Below are 15457 nucleotides of genomic sequence, written 5' to 3' on the forward strand. Positions count from 1 at the left end.
CAAAAAATCACATCATACATTCCAACGGCATAATTGTACTTGGTCAGGAATTGGATTCCTATGGTGGGGGTTTTGAAAGTCGTCAAGCGTTCAAAGGGAGCCTTGCAGGGTTGAATGTCTGGAGTCAATTCTTGAAAACCAATGTTATTCAGGGAATGGCATCTGGAATCTTGAATGTTAACGGAAATCTTCTTCAATGGAGAGATTTCAGATATCATGTTTTTGGTGACATAACTATACGGGATGAATCTAATGCGGAAATTCCAGGTGTGTTGTGATATGATACATATATAATTATGACATTTCCAAAATTTCTCAAAAGAATTAAAAAATTGTAGATGACAGGTTATGACGTAGGAAAGCGAATTTAGAAATATGATTTCAGTCAATTCAGGTCCTTCTGTGGGAATAAAAAATTTCCTCCCGCAATTTATATCGACAACTGCTTCGGTAATCTGAGCATTTTTTATCATTTGATGACGACATGAATTGTAACGTTCTCGTTTAGTTGTAACTTGTCACAAATTGTTAAACTTACCATGTTTAATTTAATCTTTTAGAATATCGAGTACAGAATCTCCGAGATGAATGGTGTAAAAGACACATCTCTAAAGCGTTTGCCTATGCAAGATTTATCCGTGGGCGGGACACGGATGGCTACAGGTGGAGATGTGTTCAGGCAGCGGCCATGTTGGATGAGAATATGTGTTACGATATCACTAAAAATTCATTCTTTTACCATACCAAGAACATTGAGGAAGATCTTTTGGGAATTAATTGAAAAATGTTTCACTCCTATTACCGTAGTGCACAAAATATAGATAACATTAAGGCTAAATATTGCACTGATAAACATGTTACTCGCAATAACATCGTGACCTCTATATTATACTACATAGTAACCGTTTCTAGTTGCAATGTTAATGCACATTGCTAGTGGAACTATATAGCTTTGTTAGTTTTATTTGTTTTAATAAACAATGCTAACGAATTGCTTATTACGTTAAGCTATCGTAATCGTTGTAGAACTATGTGGATGTCTGGCCTGTCGGAACGTAATTTGGCCAATTTATGGTAGCTACTATCTGGGACCACGCCCTTTGAAAAAGGAGGTGCAGGCCTTGATGTGTACAATAGTAGCCTATATTAAATAGTGTTTAATATTAAATAGTGTTTAATCAATGTGTGTGCAGGGCCGACACTAGAAGCTTAATTGGGGGGGAAGTAGTCGTATATTAATGTACAAAAGAAATCAGTCGAACATAAGACGAATATATGGATTTGCTGCCTCCCCCCCCCAAAAAAAATAAGCTTCTAGCGACGGGCTAGCGTGTGTACGATGCCGTCGAGGTTATGTAGTAGAAGAGAGTACATAAGTATTTGTACTTGTCGCAGAAAAGACAAGTTCGGTTAAATAAAATTTAACTTAAGTAATCATTTTGTGGGAAAACCTTTTTCACCGAATTATTCACCAAATTTACGTAAACATTGGAATGACCCTCTCGCTATCAGCCACAGCTTTAAACAGCTTCGGCTCTTTGGTGTCTGCATCGGAGAAGGCTAGGATCGATGCTATGTTACCACAGCGATAGCAGTAGTTGGGTGCAGACCAAACCGTGACTAACTTCTCATCGAACATGTATTTGTAACCCTCGTGAACAAGCTGGTGGGCGCGGCAGATCAACTTTAGATTATTGATGTGAACAAACTAGAAAAAAACATATTCATACATGTTACATACATATTCTTATCAGTTATTTCTTCTAAGTTATTCATACTGAAGACCTGTAATTCCTCATTGCATACATTTAGTAGTAGCTAAGTGCACCACGGGGGCTCATAGCCCATGTTTCAACATCCTCTGGATCTGACCAAACCAAATCGCAGAACGCACTTTTATGCGGTATCTCCATGTTGCGTTCAATATAGTACGAATTTGATCCAAGGTCTTGATGTCCGGGGATAAACCTTTGTGAACACGAAGCACTTGTTCATCTATGATCTAGATATTGTTAAAAGTAACGTTATACATACCTTACAAAGATCTTATCAAGATCATATCTATTCAAGACCTTATCATTTTGTAACCCTCGTGAACAAGCTGGTGGGCGCGGCAGATCAACTTTAGATTATTGATGTGAACAAACTAGAAATAAACATATTCATACATGTACATGTTACATACATATTCTTATCAGTTATTACTTCTAAGTTATTCATCCTGAAGACCTGTAATTCCTCGTTGCATTCAGTAGTAGCTAAGTGCGTATTCATATACCCGATCGCTCCTATCATTTGTAAGCGTTCTTTATTTGCTAATTAGACCACGAGGAAAGGCCCAAACTAGCAATCGGTGGAGTTTTTAATTTTTTTTCAGTTATGAGAAAAATACGATGGATAAGAATTTGAAACTGAAAAGTATTTCTCCAGATACATAAAGTTATTTTGATCGAAAAACAATTTGAAATTTGAAAATTTCGAATGTCTTTTTCCATTCTCAGATTGGTTCAAATAAAAAATAGTAAAATAAAAAAATATTCCCAAACCACAGAGCTGCAATAAGCCAGGATCTTAGCTACCTCATTAGTAACTCTGTTTGATAGAGCAAGAAATAGGTGTTAAAATGGCGTCATATTCTTTTAGCGATTAACAATTTAACTTGACCCCCTCCCTCATACAAAAACGAATAGCATAAGCATTATAATAACTTTATACTAAACCATAAGTAAAATCAAATTTCGTTCAGTAACGCCTAAACTGGTACATAAAAGCTAAAACCACGACGTTTCGACCTAAGGACCCTTCTTTAGGAAGCTTAGTGGAGTTGTTCATATTTACTCTCCTGATGAACCACTGACAATAAAAGATGTTACACGTAATAATACGTTTGTAAAGAATTTCGCAGGACTAGAAATGTCTATAGTATTTTAAAATAATAATTCACCAAATTTAATTAAAAATATATACGGCTTATTGTTTTCAGACTAGTTCTTATACATAAGAACTTCTCGTGCATAATTCTTTATATGCATGTTAAGACAAGTATTTAGACACTACTACTACTGCAAAAATTCGAGATAACATGATATTAATTATTATAGAAAACCTGAAACTGGATATATAGTCTCTTTTATGGTTTTTATAGCAGAAAAATAAGTTAATGCCATGCAATTAGGCCCGAACAAATCGATGCTTCAACTTCAAACTGGCAAAAATCTTCAGCAAAAGGATTTTTCTGTACAATAACATTAAGTTTAAAGCTTGAAGTATTTTTAAAGTTGTTGCTAGTGTTTTATATCGATTTAGGGGAAATAACTTCGATATCAACCACAGCGTTTGATGGTTTTAGATATCTGCATGTGCAATATTCCTTCCCACGCATGAAAAAATGGTGGACCAAACTGTAAATGCTTATTTGTATCGAGGAGTGCAAAATACGGGAGTCCATAAAATTCTTTCTACACGTAACTCGTTGCTCATAATATGGTGAGGATATATATTGCGATAATTCTTCACAGTGTTTCCTTCATCTCTACAGACATTCTATATTTCAATTGCATTAATCTCCATTAAAGAAAGAATCCCTCAGCGCTTCGTGTGCATAAGGTCTATCGTCTATCTTGTAATTAATCAGCCACGACACAAAACTTTGAGCTCGACTATCGCCAAGTTTCTTCAAATTGACAGAGTTTCCCTCCAAAATATTTTGCATTCGTTTTAACTTTGATCCGAAAGGATGTTCACCTTGAGTTAAGATGAAGAAGGCAATCATACCTGCGACCTGCACATCTGATTTCTTTTTGAAAGGACCTTTTTCGTCATTGTCTATTGCCTTAATTACTTCCGGTGGCATCCATCCAGATGTACCTTTAGCGTATGTTTCTACTGTCGTTTCATCGTCATTAAGAACGCGGCTTATACCAAAGTCTGCCAATTTCATGCGACCTTCGATGTCAACCAGGACGTTTGATGGTTTTAGATCTCTGTGCAATATTCCTTTACCATGAAGAAACTCAAGTCCGGATAGAATTTCCCAAATCATTCGTGGACCTTGCTCTTGAAGATGTTCAATACTGCATGCATCAACAAGTTCCCTCAAGGTTTCCTCGCAAAGATCAACAATAAGATACATGAAGGTATCGTCACGGTGGAAATGTCGATATTTCACTATAAATGGGGAGTTGTTTGCTTCAATGAGATTCATGATTTCCTTTTCGTTTTCAACTGTGTTATCCTCACTTTGTAGCAAAATTCTCTTAACAGCAACTTCACTTCCATCCTTCATGAGACCAACATAGACACAAGAAAAACCACCATCGCCAATTTTGAATTGATTGTTTGTGACAACAGCCTGCATCAATGTTTCAGTCTGTGAGAAGAGGGTTGTCCAATACTGTCGAATGGATTCGATTCGTGATACCTGTCATGGCCAGAAATTGCGGACATGGAATATGCAGATTGCCGTAGCAAATTTGCATATCTGTTCAAATATTATTCGTTTGCAGAACTATAAATTATATTGCGCATTCTTAAATTTTGCAAAATTTAAGAAAATCATTGCATCTTTGCTATTTGCCCTGGTTGTTTCTTGTAACTCGTGTCATATTGAAGATCCTGAGGTAATATTTTGCTGGCAAAGGTTTATGTCGGCTCTGCATTTTTATTTTATTTCTACGCTATTACGGTTTTCGTTTTATATGGTATTCAACGTGATAAATGACCAAAACTTTGTTTTGAAAATGCAGAACGAATATTGATAAAACATTTTGAAATACTATATAAAAATATTAAGATTAACTTGCTCTGCAACGAGCAATTAAGGCAAATTATAATCGACCTACCTAAAGGTGTATTTTTAGCGTTTAGTACTGTGCACATTACAGTTTACTATAAACTCACGAAGCTTTATTTTGACACCATATGCAAATTTAGGCGGAAGTAGAATGTTAACTATGTCCGAATTTTCTGGCCATGAACTGTACACCGATCATCGCGTAAACAAATATTCAACAAAAAAGATGGCAATATTATATGGGGTGTATATTTTTTAAAAAACGTTTCAATTTGTGCTACTCTTACAATAAGTCAAGTCGTTCGATTGAATGATGTCGCGCCAAACCTCATCATCACATACGCCTGTATTGAAATTTTGTTATTATTGATCAATGAGAAAGTTCTTTCTTAGTTAGGGTGATTGGTCAACAGGAATCTAATTCGGGGGATTAATAAACAAGAAAGATGCAATATCACATTAAAGTTATATTTTCAGTGTTTTATTCAGGACGATGTCATACTATATTATAGTAACATCTTGAGTGAATTAGGGAATTTGGGGGGTTATTATTTTGTTTTAATTTCAATGATCTGCACGTGTTTAAGTCACTTGGATTCAGGTTCGCACATCACGCAAGTCTGGCTAAACTGGCGCGAAATCCAATTGCGTAGTCGCTGTCGTGCAGCGAGTCCGAAAGTTCCCAACAAACTTTTAAAAATGCTACCGACGGTCCAAACCTTCGTTACTGCCTAAACTCGCTGAAACAACCTCATATATGTTTAAAATATTTTTTTAAAACATTTACCTCTTTTAACTGGTTGCAATTCATTGTTTTCAACATCTGAATTTTCTCACGATGATTTACGGATCTTTTGAGGATGGTTGTAATTTCATCATGACCAAGGTGAATACTCCATTCAAGAAGACTAATTTGCTTTCCTTCAACAAGAAATGTTCCAGCTCTCCACACAGCGATGTTCTTTTCCAACAGAAGATTGACCAAAACAACTGAATTCTTCGCAACAGCCATCTTCAGGATGTCAATGCCAAGAGTATGAACGCTGCTTTTACTTTTCAGAGTCACGTCAGCACCCTGTTCAACTAAATACTTGACAATTTCTAATCTATTAAGCCTAACAGCATAGTGCAGCACTGTCAATCCGTCAATATCCTTGCCATTTACATCAGCACCATTTTCAACAAGATATTTTACTATTTCTAGCGTACCTTCAGTAACAGCGGTGTGCAGCACTGTCCACCCGTCAGTCATCTTTCCATTAACATCAGCGCCATGTTCGACAAGATATTTTACCATTTCTAGTATACCTTCAGTAACAGCAGAGTGCAGCATTGTCCACCCGTTATTTTTTTGCTATTTACATCCGCGCCATGTTCAAGAAGATATTTTACTATTTCTAGCGTACCTTCAGTAACAGCAGAGTGCAGGACTGTCCTCCCGCCAGCATCCTTGCCATTTACATCAGCGCCATGTTCAACAAGATAATTGATTATTTCTAGCGTATCCTTAGTAACAGCATAGTGCAGCATTGTCCACCCCTTAGTTTTCTTGCTATTTACATCAGCCCCATGTTCAACAAGATATTTTGCCGTTTCTAGTATACCTTCATTAACAGCAGAGTGCAGCACTGTCCTCCCACCAGTATCCCTTCCATTTACATCAGCGCCCATTTCTATAAGATATTTTACCATTTCTAGCCTACCTTTGGTAACAGCATAGTTCAACGCTGTCCACCCGCCTTTATCGTTGTCATTTACATCAACACCACATTGTTCAACTAAATATTTGGCAATGTCTATTTCACCAACATCAACAGCATGATGTAAAGCAGTTTTGCCTGACTCATCTTTACAACTTAAGTCAGCACCACAATATTTCACCAAAAACTTCACAATTGACAATGACGGAGACTGCATTTTGGACTCTGAGAAGTTATTCCATCGTCTCGAAGATACTTCGCAGACACTTGTACTTCCACTCGCTTCTTGCTTCTTATCAATTCCTATTATAAACGTTAAGAATGTGAAAATTAGACAATTTGATTTGGAGGGGCCCTTGCGCCTTCGAGAATTTTTTTTCTCTATCGTTTCTAATGTTGAAAACAAGCCTAGTGAGTAACTAAATTTTACCTAGAATTTTAGACCATTTTATTAAAATTTTCAAAATAGCTCTCTACGCAGCTAAACTATCTGACACGAACTTGGTGACAAATATTTATTAAATATTTCAGTTTCATGCTCTGGGCGAACTATAAATAGACACACTACAGGCTTTAACACAGATCAGTGGCTAAGCAAGGAAAGCGCACCATTGGAAGTGAAAAATAAAAAGTGCAATACAATTAAAGACAGCCCAAAATTGCAAATGAAGTGTTGCACGTTGCTTGACGTCTAATTCTTCTTATGCCCGAGTGGATTTCTTTGGAAAGCGATGTTTAACAGTATATGTAAACATTGACTTATGAATCAACACCTTATTTAAACCTAACGACGGTTCTGTACAAAATGCACGAGAAAACTACTATTTCCGTCCCTGACTACAGGACTCACTTTTAACCTTCGTTTATAGCAAAGTTAAGGTTTTTAAGGATCGTTTCTCTCCGTACGTCAAAAACGGTCAGACCAGTTCTCAGTTTTGCATTTTACTACAGCCCGATTACTGTTTGTATTTGATTGCGTTTTAAGACCCCAGCAATAAATGATATATTGTTATTTATAATTTCCTGCAATGCTGGAACTTTAAAGAGCTCTGCTCGCACGATCCAATTTCGTCGGATCCAATTCACTTTTAGTTTACAGGGAATCAACTAAAACCAATGTACTGCTTTATAAGTGAATTGATGAGGTTCATACGTGTGAGCCTTTACTTCAACAAAATACCCCTATTTCAAATCCAATATAGGCCTCTGAGGTAAGGTTGACATAAAACACTTCTTAACTCACTGATGTAGAATTCTTGTGGCTATAGTTTCATTGGCAATTTAATAATATGATACACAATGCATTGCACAAATATGCTGCGACTCAATCATGATTTCTAGTCGCTTCTGAATTCTGCCGAGCTGAATCAAATTAGTGTGACTACTGACCTATCTTCAATTGTATATAGAGTGTAGATCTTCTAGATGCAGCATCGAAAATGAGGCAAATAATTAATCCAAAATCTTTGTCATCTACGTTTTCGGCAAACGAAAGCAAATATTTGATCAAAATCAAGTGTAGTCAGAGGTTTAAAGGCCACCGACTGAGAACGGAATTTCCGCAATTGCATTCTTAATGCATTCTTAATGAATGCAGCTTAAAGAACCATGACGAACGAGGTTGCCATGACCAACCCACAATTTAAAAAAGTCAAAGTAAAAGATAAATTCCGAATAAACATGCAGGACATCTTGAGAGTCAAATTATGAATCAAACATGATTCTGTCTGAAGATGACGTTGAAATGAAGTAGAAAATTTACAGTCTCAACCTGTGTCTTCACTGTCTTGTTTGATTCAAATTTTTACTTTCAAAATGCAGCCTAAAGATTTGGGGCCGGTTGCATGAAAGCCGGATAGCGCTATCCACCGGATAGTGTTTTTTCAATTGCTTTAAAATCGCCTGTTGTTGAGTGTAACTTTGATTAAATCTTAGTATTCCTAAATCGAGGATCCTCTTTAATAATTGTTGGTTCCGAAGTTGAAATTTTATTGCATTTTTAGAACGGTTGAATCCCTATCCGGTGGATAGCGCCATCAGCCTTTCATACAACCGTCCCTTGGTATACAGCCGTAATGTGAGAATATTTGCCGTATTTTTCATTTGCTAAACCTTTCAAGGAGCATGAGCTTGATGTGTTTAGAAAAATGGAAGGAAACATACGAAATTTGAGTAACTTTTGCGTCTTAAGAAGCCTGCTTACTGTTGAAACCCTCTAGGAAGATTCTGCCGACATTAGTTTTCAAGCCAATACCACCAGGCGACGAAACATTGTTTGGTTCAATCCCCCTTTTTGCAAGTCCGTGAAAACTAATGTCGGCAGAATCTTCCTAAATCTTATCGATAAACACTTCCCCTTTCCACACCCTCTTCATAAGATATTCAATAGAAACAACGTCAAGGTCAGTTATACATGTATGGAAAACATAAAATCCACCATCTCTATAACCACAACCACAAACTGTTGTCAAACGCTCCGCAAGCTTTGGATCAATACAATTGTAAAAGTGTAAAAGAATGTCCACTCAAAGGAAAATGATTGGTCAAAAGCATTGTGTACAAAGCTGAAATAACATCGCAGAATAGCAATACAGTAAAAACATACATAGGAATGACATCAAACACGTTTAAAGAAAGATATGAAAACCACATTAAATCATTTAGGCACCTCCAATATTTATCGGAAACTGAACTATCAAAATATGTGTGGAAACTAAAGAATGACTGCAAAGAATTTGCTATCTAAAATGGTCAAAAATTAAGCGTTCACAAGCCTGTACCCCGGACGAAATCGTTGCAACCTCTGTACCGAGGAAAAGCTTCAAATTATCAAGTCAAAGTCGGAAAATCTTCTGAACAAACGAAATGAGCTTTTCTCGAAATGCTGTCACAGAAACAAATTCACCGCGTGGCAAATCAATTGCAAATTTGGTAATAGATTTGCTCCGGTGCAAATGTAATGCAAACTAGGAGTAAAGTTAAGGTGTTGCAAATTTAAATTTGCCTCGGGTGCAGATATTTGCAAATTTAGTTGACTAAATTTACATCATAAAGGCAAAAGCGTAAAGATTTGCCAAACTTGAATTTTCGTCCACCACTTAAAAAAGTCACACCCAGTTTACTGTGCTGATTCAGTGAATCAGTTTAATCAGACCATATTCATGGCTTTGCGAAGAAATAATCCGGTCGTTATTGGCTACATCCACAACCTGTCACCTTTGAAAAAAGGTAAAAAAACTGAATGGTGCGACTTCGAACTCCAAATGCAAGACAAACGGGTACGAGTCGAGTGCTTTTCAAAGGCAAAGTATGATATTCTGGCGGAGAAAGAGAAAACTCCATTGCCAGTGCAGATCTCGAACTATCTGATCGGTCCAGGCTGGAAAAGTACGGAAGATGAATATAAAATCAACGACATGACCGTTATCGCATTGCCAAAAGCGTCACAGTACAATTTTCAATACACTCCCGACGAAGAACCAGCGATCGTTGCATTAATCGACGTAAAGAAGAACATAGAAACGGGCAGCAAGATGCGTATTAAAGGCGTCGTTAACAAAGGAGAAACGGTCGAGAAAACTAAAAAGAAGAATCTAAAAATGTTGAAGAGTACTATCAATGACGGTACGACGACATTATTTCTCACTGACTTTGTGGGAAGACGAAATTGAGAGAATCGAGGATGGTAAAGTGTACATGAGTACATCTTTACGAATGTCAGTGTGAGACAAGTGGACCAGAACAAGACGCTCTCCACAACACCAAGTACTGTTTTTCTCACAAGTTGATGATGATGAAATGGAGACGCTGGGCGATTCTTTGGCGGTAGAAATGCTGCAAGAGCCAAGTGAAACTATATTATATGTTAAACGTTTCAGGTCAGTAGAGGCTGACAAGTATCAGTCTTGTCTACATTGAAAGAAAAAGATACATCCAGGTCTACAAAGTAAAGTTATTTTGATGTCCACGGTTTCCTAAACGCATACGCATTGCCGATTGTAAATTCGAGATCGCATGTCAAGTGTTTATCAAAGCAACTGATGATAATGGGAATGATGAAATAGGGTTAACAATTTTTGCCAATGTGCTTGAAAGAATTCTGAAAACAACGAATTTAACTGAACTTACAGAGAACGAAATAAGCGAGAAATTATTAAACTAAGAAGACATCAAAATTGTGTTTGGAAACGACTACATTGTCACTGCATGTAGCCCGTGCAGTGGAACTCAGAATTAAACAATATAAACCGATGTCGTTGTAGTGAGCAGTTTTTACCGAAACACGATTTGTTCCTACAGAATCCAACGAATTATACACCATCGATGGATTTGAATTTATCTTTCGCAATATGACACTTGCACTCACTCTACTGCACGTGTAAACAACGGACCACCTTATTATGGCACGGCAATATACAGCAAGGTGCCATTCCTTCCCGGATATCCTAATTCGTACAATATTAACGGCATTGAGCTCACAATAATTAAGATAACAAACCATCCAAAAATTTAACAATCGTTACGATCTATATTTCACCACAAATTTTAATTCATCAATTGTGCGCCGCATTGACAGAGATATGTCTAAAATTTTCAGGTAATGATAGTGTAATAATTAGTGATTTCAATGTGAACTGGCTAAATGTTACAGATAGAAGTAGTTTGTTCAATGTGATGGTAAGAGACGATAATTATACACAGTTAGTTACCTCCTTTACCACGGACAATAGACTACTATTGACAACATCTTTTCAAACACATCCCAAATTGTTAATTCAGGCATTTTAGAAACTTATTTTACCGATCACAAAACTATATGGGCAACGGTTTAGGTAAAGTAGCAAAGTATCCGAAAGTTGTTTTCGGCTCGGCACGTTGCACGTTTTTTCTCTTTGTCAGTTCTACACTCTTTCTGGCTACACTACAACTATTAGCACAAGCTATTTTCCCAGCTAAATCCATGATACCACTCAGATGACAAAGACAGAGCGGTAGTCACATGTACGCGCTGCGTACTTATTTTTTAAGTGGTTGCTAATTTCAATTAATTATTATTCACGTACAAACTGCGTGTCAATAGTTATAATCAGTTTATTATGGTTGTAATGGGTGGAGCAAGGGTTCTGGTTTGACAAAAACCGTTTGCCATTTGTGTAACATTGTTACATGTGTTGTTGATTTTGCAGCGAAAATATGTATTCTTTTTCAAACTTATACTTTTTGTTTTTCTTGTAAGATATCTGTAAGCACGATTTTTAAAAATGCAAAAAAATATATGCATCTATCAACGTGGAAAGCTGGATCCGATATTCTCGAAAGAACAAGGTAATGTCTGAATGTGGTTGAACGTCATAACCTAGGCCTTAAACCTGGTTTTCATATGACACCAACGTCGGCAAAGTATTATTGTCTTTAGTATTATTGGCTTTACTATTTTAGTTGAGTGATTGAAAGCTAAGATATGGAACCAAGATTTACATACAGCTCTGACTCAGTTTTGTAAAGGCAGTATTAGACCTGTTGTGAAACTTTTAACAACAGTATTACTTTACATGTAGCCTGTGCTAAACAGTATCCACTAAATCTAGTCCCATCATTATTAGTATATCATTAGAAGATCAAAGTAAACGCATGACCTTGAAAGAGAGACATTATATATGTAATATTAAATCTTCTTAAATTTAGATTTTCTAAACGCAACACTACTGCACTACTTTAGACCGTTGTATGAAAACTGGATAGTCCTGTCCACCAAATAGTATTTTTTATGTCACTCTAAATTTGGTATAGCCTTAGTACTATTCGAAAGATCACTGTACTTTTCGACGTTTTACTCTTCGATTTTTCTGGACTTTAAAGTTAATTTTACAGAAGTTGTAAAAACATAAAACGGTGGATGGCACTACCCAGCCTTCATACAACCAGTTTCACTACATTTATTTACAATCGCAGGGGACTCGATATGACAAAGGTTGTCTTTCTGCTCGCCAGGGAATTGCAACAGCTTCAACTGAAGATAGTTATCTTTGAATTGGACATTGTTCAATGTCTAGGGTAAGGGCTGAATATTTCGAGTTCTAAAGGAAGTAAGGTGTAGTTGTCCGTGGTGGAATGACCCTCTCGCTATCAGCCACAGCTTTAAACAGCTTCGGCTCTTTGGTGTCTGCATCGGAGAAGGCTAGGATCGATGCTATGTTACCACAGCGATAGCAGTAGTTGGGTGCAGACCAAACCGTGACTAACTTCTCATCGAACATGTATTTGTAACCCTCGTGAACAAGCTGGTGGGCGCGGCAGATCAACTTTAGATTATTGATGTGAACAAACTAGAAAAAAACATATTCATACATGTACATGTTACATACATGTTCTTATCAGTTATTATCAGTTATAAAACAATTTGAAATTTGAAAATTTCGAACGTCGTTTTTCATTCTCAGATTGGTTCACTGACTTTAGTAAAAATAAAAAAATATTCCCAAACCACAGCGCTGCAATAAGCCAGAATCTTACCTCATTAGTAACTCTGGATCCAAACAGCCAGCCCGCACCACGGGGGCTCATAGCCCATGTCTCAACATCCTCTGGATCTGACCAAACCAAATCGCAGAACGCACCTTTATGCGGTATCTCCATGTTGCGTTCAATAGTACGAATTTGATCCAAGGTCTTGATGTCCGGGGATAAACCTCCGTGAACACAAAGCACTTGTTCATCTATGATCTAGATATTGTTAAAAGCAACATTACGTACCTTGGAAAGATCTTATCATTTTTGTTTGCCACAGACAATGTTAAACAATACAAATTATTACTTAATATGGTAGGTGGTATTCGTTTAGTTAAAGTGTTATTAAATACCATCCTGACAATCCAGAGCATTGAACTTTAGAACCATAAAAATATTCTGTATGTATAAACAAGGGCCATAGCTAGAAGCTTATAATTGGGGGTTCAGGTGTATATTCATATATTTGTCTCATGCCTGACTAATTTCTTTTGTATACTATTGTTCCTATGACATCTACACATGAACCGCCATGATACGCCATGAATATACACTCCCAATAAATTAAGTGGTCTTAGCAGCTACAGCCCTGTGTATTAAATAATCAATTTTTGCAGATACTCACTGCAGCTATAGTCAAGAGGTCAAAAACTTTACAACAATATTTCCATGCATTTGCATTGCCATATTTATTCTGACATTCATCTATAAAAATAATTCAAAGATTGCTTAGATTTCATAATGTACAAGTTGACATCACAGTTCTAAGGCTTTTTAGAATTCATACCATAAAATCCATAGACTTGGGTAATTTGTCTGCTTTCGTGATTTCCCCGCAGCAATGTGATTTTATCTGGCCATCTAAAAAAGTACCCATATGCTGGTCAGTGATAGGTCAATAAATGCAAAAAGGACAACTGCCTTAATTGCAACCGTATCACTAAGGAAAGACATACTTAGCTTTCAAAGTCAACAGTCTTGTGAAACTTTCTAAACTATAGTAACCTCTGTCAACAAAATCACCCTGGAAGTTGAAAATGCATTTTGTTAAAAAAAATTATACCAGGTAAAGATGTGTAAAAAAAATAGATCAGGTTGTCGCATCAGGAGTAAACAATGTTGTGCTGCATCCCATGAACATTATTGTTAACAATGTTGTTGAACCATCAAAGGCATCAATGTTATTACAACTTCTTGACGTGATTATGTTTAGTATCTTGGAGGCTTCATAGGTATTAGTAAGAGTAAATTAATAAGCATTATTTGGTCTTTTATCAAATCCATGGCTACTCATGGCGATTCTGCTATAACGTAAAAATTGCCATCTGGACTGGGTATTTTACAGTGTTTCAAGAACTTTGCATTGAAATATATTGTTATTTTATATGAAAATGTAATTTTTCCACTATATTTTTAACAAAACACTTTACTTCATTTTTACAAATATGTATATCTTTAAAAAAATTTGGGATCATCATAGGATAAGGGTATATGACAAGGATGTATATCTAATAATTTATATAATTATCTATATTACCATAAAGATGTAGGAAGTATCAGGGATTTGACCTCCAGTTCTGAACAATTCTTCTAAATCATAAAACTTAAAAAAAAGAATATTCCTGTAAAGAAGACTTGCACAAATTTGGTGTTGGTAATAGCTGTAAAAATTTTAATAAAAAAAAATCAGTACATTCGATTAGGAATGCATGCCCAGCCTTGTTGATAAACTCCTTGTAACAATAACTTAATATTGGTGTGGAAATAAAGAATAAAATGCAGTACACTTTCAGTTGGCATGCCATGGGAATGTAGGACTGGCTTTACTGTCATGAGAGTGAACTTGTTTCAATATGCAAACTCTAATTCCCTACATCTCACGTCGTATCTATTGTCATAGATTCGTTTATTGATTTTTTGACCATCGAAAATATATGCCTTGTTGTAAGCTTTCGATTTAAAGTTATTTGTTGGCAAAAAAATTGGGAAACGTGTACTGATAAATTGTGAACAATTGTGAATGTTCAACTGTAAGGTTGGAACCTGGCTAGTCATAACCGCAATAAAAATGTTCGCTTCATTACCTGACCATGAATATCTCCACAAACAGTTACAGGGGATGAAACGGGCTGGACGTTTGATTCCTCGAGCAATAAATCACAAACATAGTCAGATAATTTCTGAAACAGACAAACAAATTACTGTGTAATTATTAAACACAATGAATTCAAGGTTCTACCACTTACTTTAGCTATATGATTATGAAAATAGCTACTGAAACATTCCAAAAATAGACAGAGATGTGTGAATCTAAGTATGGGTACTTTAAAATGTCGTTATGTACCTTAAGGTCGTTTTCTGGCAAGTATTTACATTCTTTTGCGATGTCTATCCACCGATCTAATTCCGCCATCTTAATTAATTTGTTTTACGCTGAAATTTCGTAATGTTTGCCGAA

At 36.3% G+C, this 15457-nt stretch overlaps 3 protein-coding genes across 3 annotated transcripts; all 3 read right to left on the reverse strand.

Moving 5' to 3' along the window:
- Positions 1–1477: 1477 nt before the first annotated feature.
- Positions 1478–5959, reverse strand: LOC114521057 (serine/threonine-protein phosphatase PP1-gamma catalytic subunit B-like). Its single transcript, XM_028541444.1, has 3 exons — positions 5580–5959; positions 2089–2146; positions 1478–1650 (listed from the first exon to the last, which is right to left on the reverse strand). The coding sequence occupies exons 1-3, from the start codon at positions 5802–5804 to the stop codon at positions 1478–1480; spliced, it is 456 nt and encodes a 151-aa protein (XP_028397245.1). The 5' UTR covers positions 5805–5959.
- Positions 5960–6040: 81 nt separating this feature from the next.
- On the reverse strand, positions 6041–8023 carry LOC114521059 (putative ankyrin repeat protein RF_0381). Its single transcript, XM_028541445.1, has 3 exons — positions 7882–8023; positions 6111–6795; positions 6041–6044 (listed from the first exon to the last, which is right to left on the reverse strand). Exons 2-3 carry the CDS (start codon positions 6707–6709, stop codon positions 6041–6043), a joined length of 603 nt encoding a protein of 200 aa, XP_028397246.1. The 5' UTR covers positions 6710–6795; positions 7882–8023.
- A 4109-nt stretch (positions 8024–12132) lies between these two features.
- On the reverse strand, positions 12133–15444 carry LOC114521150 (serine/threonine-protein phosphatase 6 catalytic subunit). The gene is made up of 8 exons (XM_028541564.1): positions 15344–15444; positions 15084–15179; positions 14537–14602; positions 13956–14023; positions 13787–13860; positions 13625–13704; positions 13006–13215; positions 12133–12818 (listed from the first exon to the last, which is right to left on the reverse strand). The coding sequence occupies exons 1-8, from the start codon at positions 15410–15412 to the stop codon at positions 12570–12572; spliced, it is 912 nt and encodes a 303-aa protein (XP_028397365.1). The 5' UTR covers positions 15413–15444; the 3' UTR covers positions 12133–12569.
- Between the last annotated feature and the right edge of the window lie 13 nt (positions 15445–15457).

Source organism: Dendronephthya gigantea, unplaced genomic scaffold (genome assembly GCF_004324835.1).
Source record: "Dendronephthya gigantea isolate DGI-Jeju-01 unplaced genomic scaffold, DenGig_1.0 000019F, whole genome shotgun sequence".
In the NCBI taxonomy this organism is placed as follows: domain Eukaryota; kingdom Metazoa; phylum Cnidaria; class Anthozoa; order Malacalcyonacea; family Nephtheidae; genus Dendronephthya; species Dendronephthya gigantea.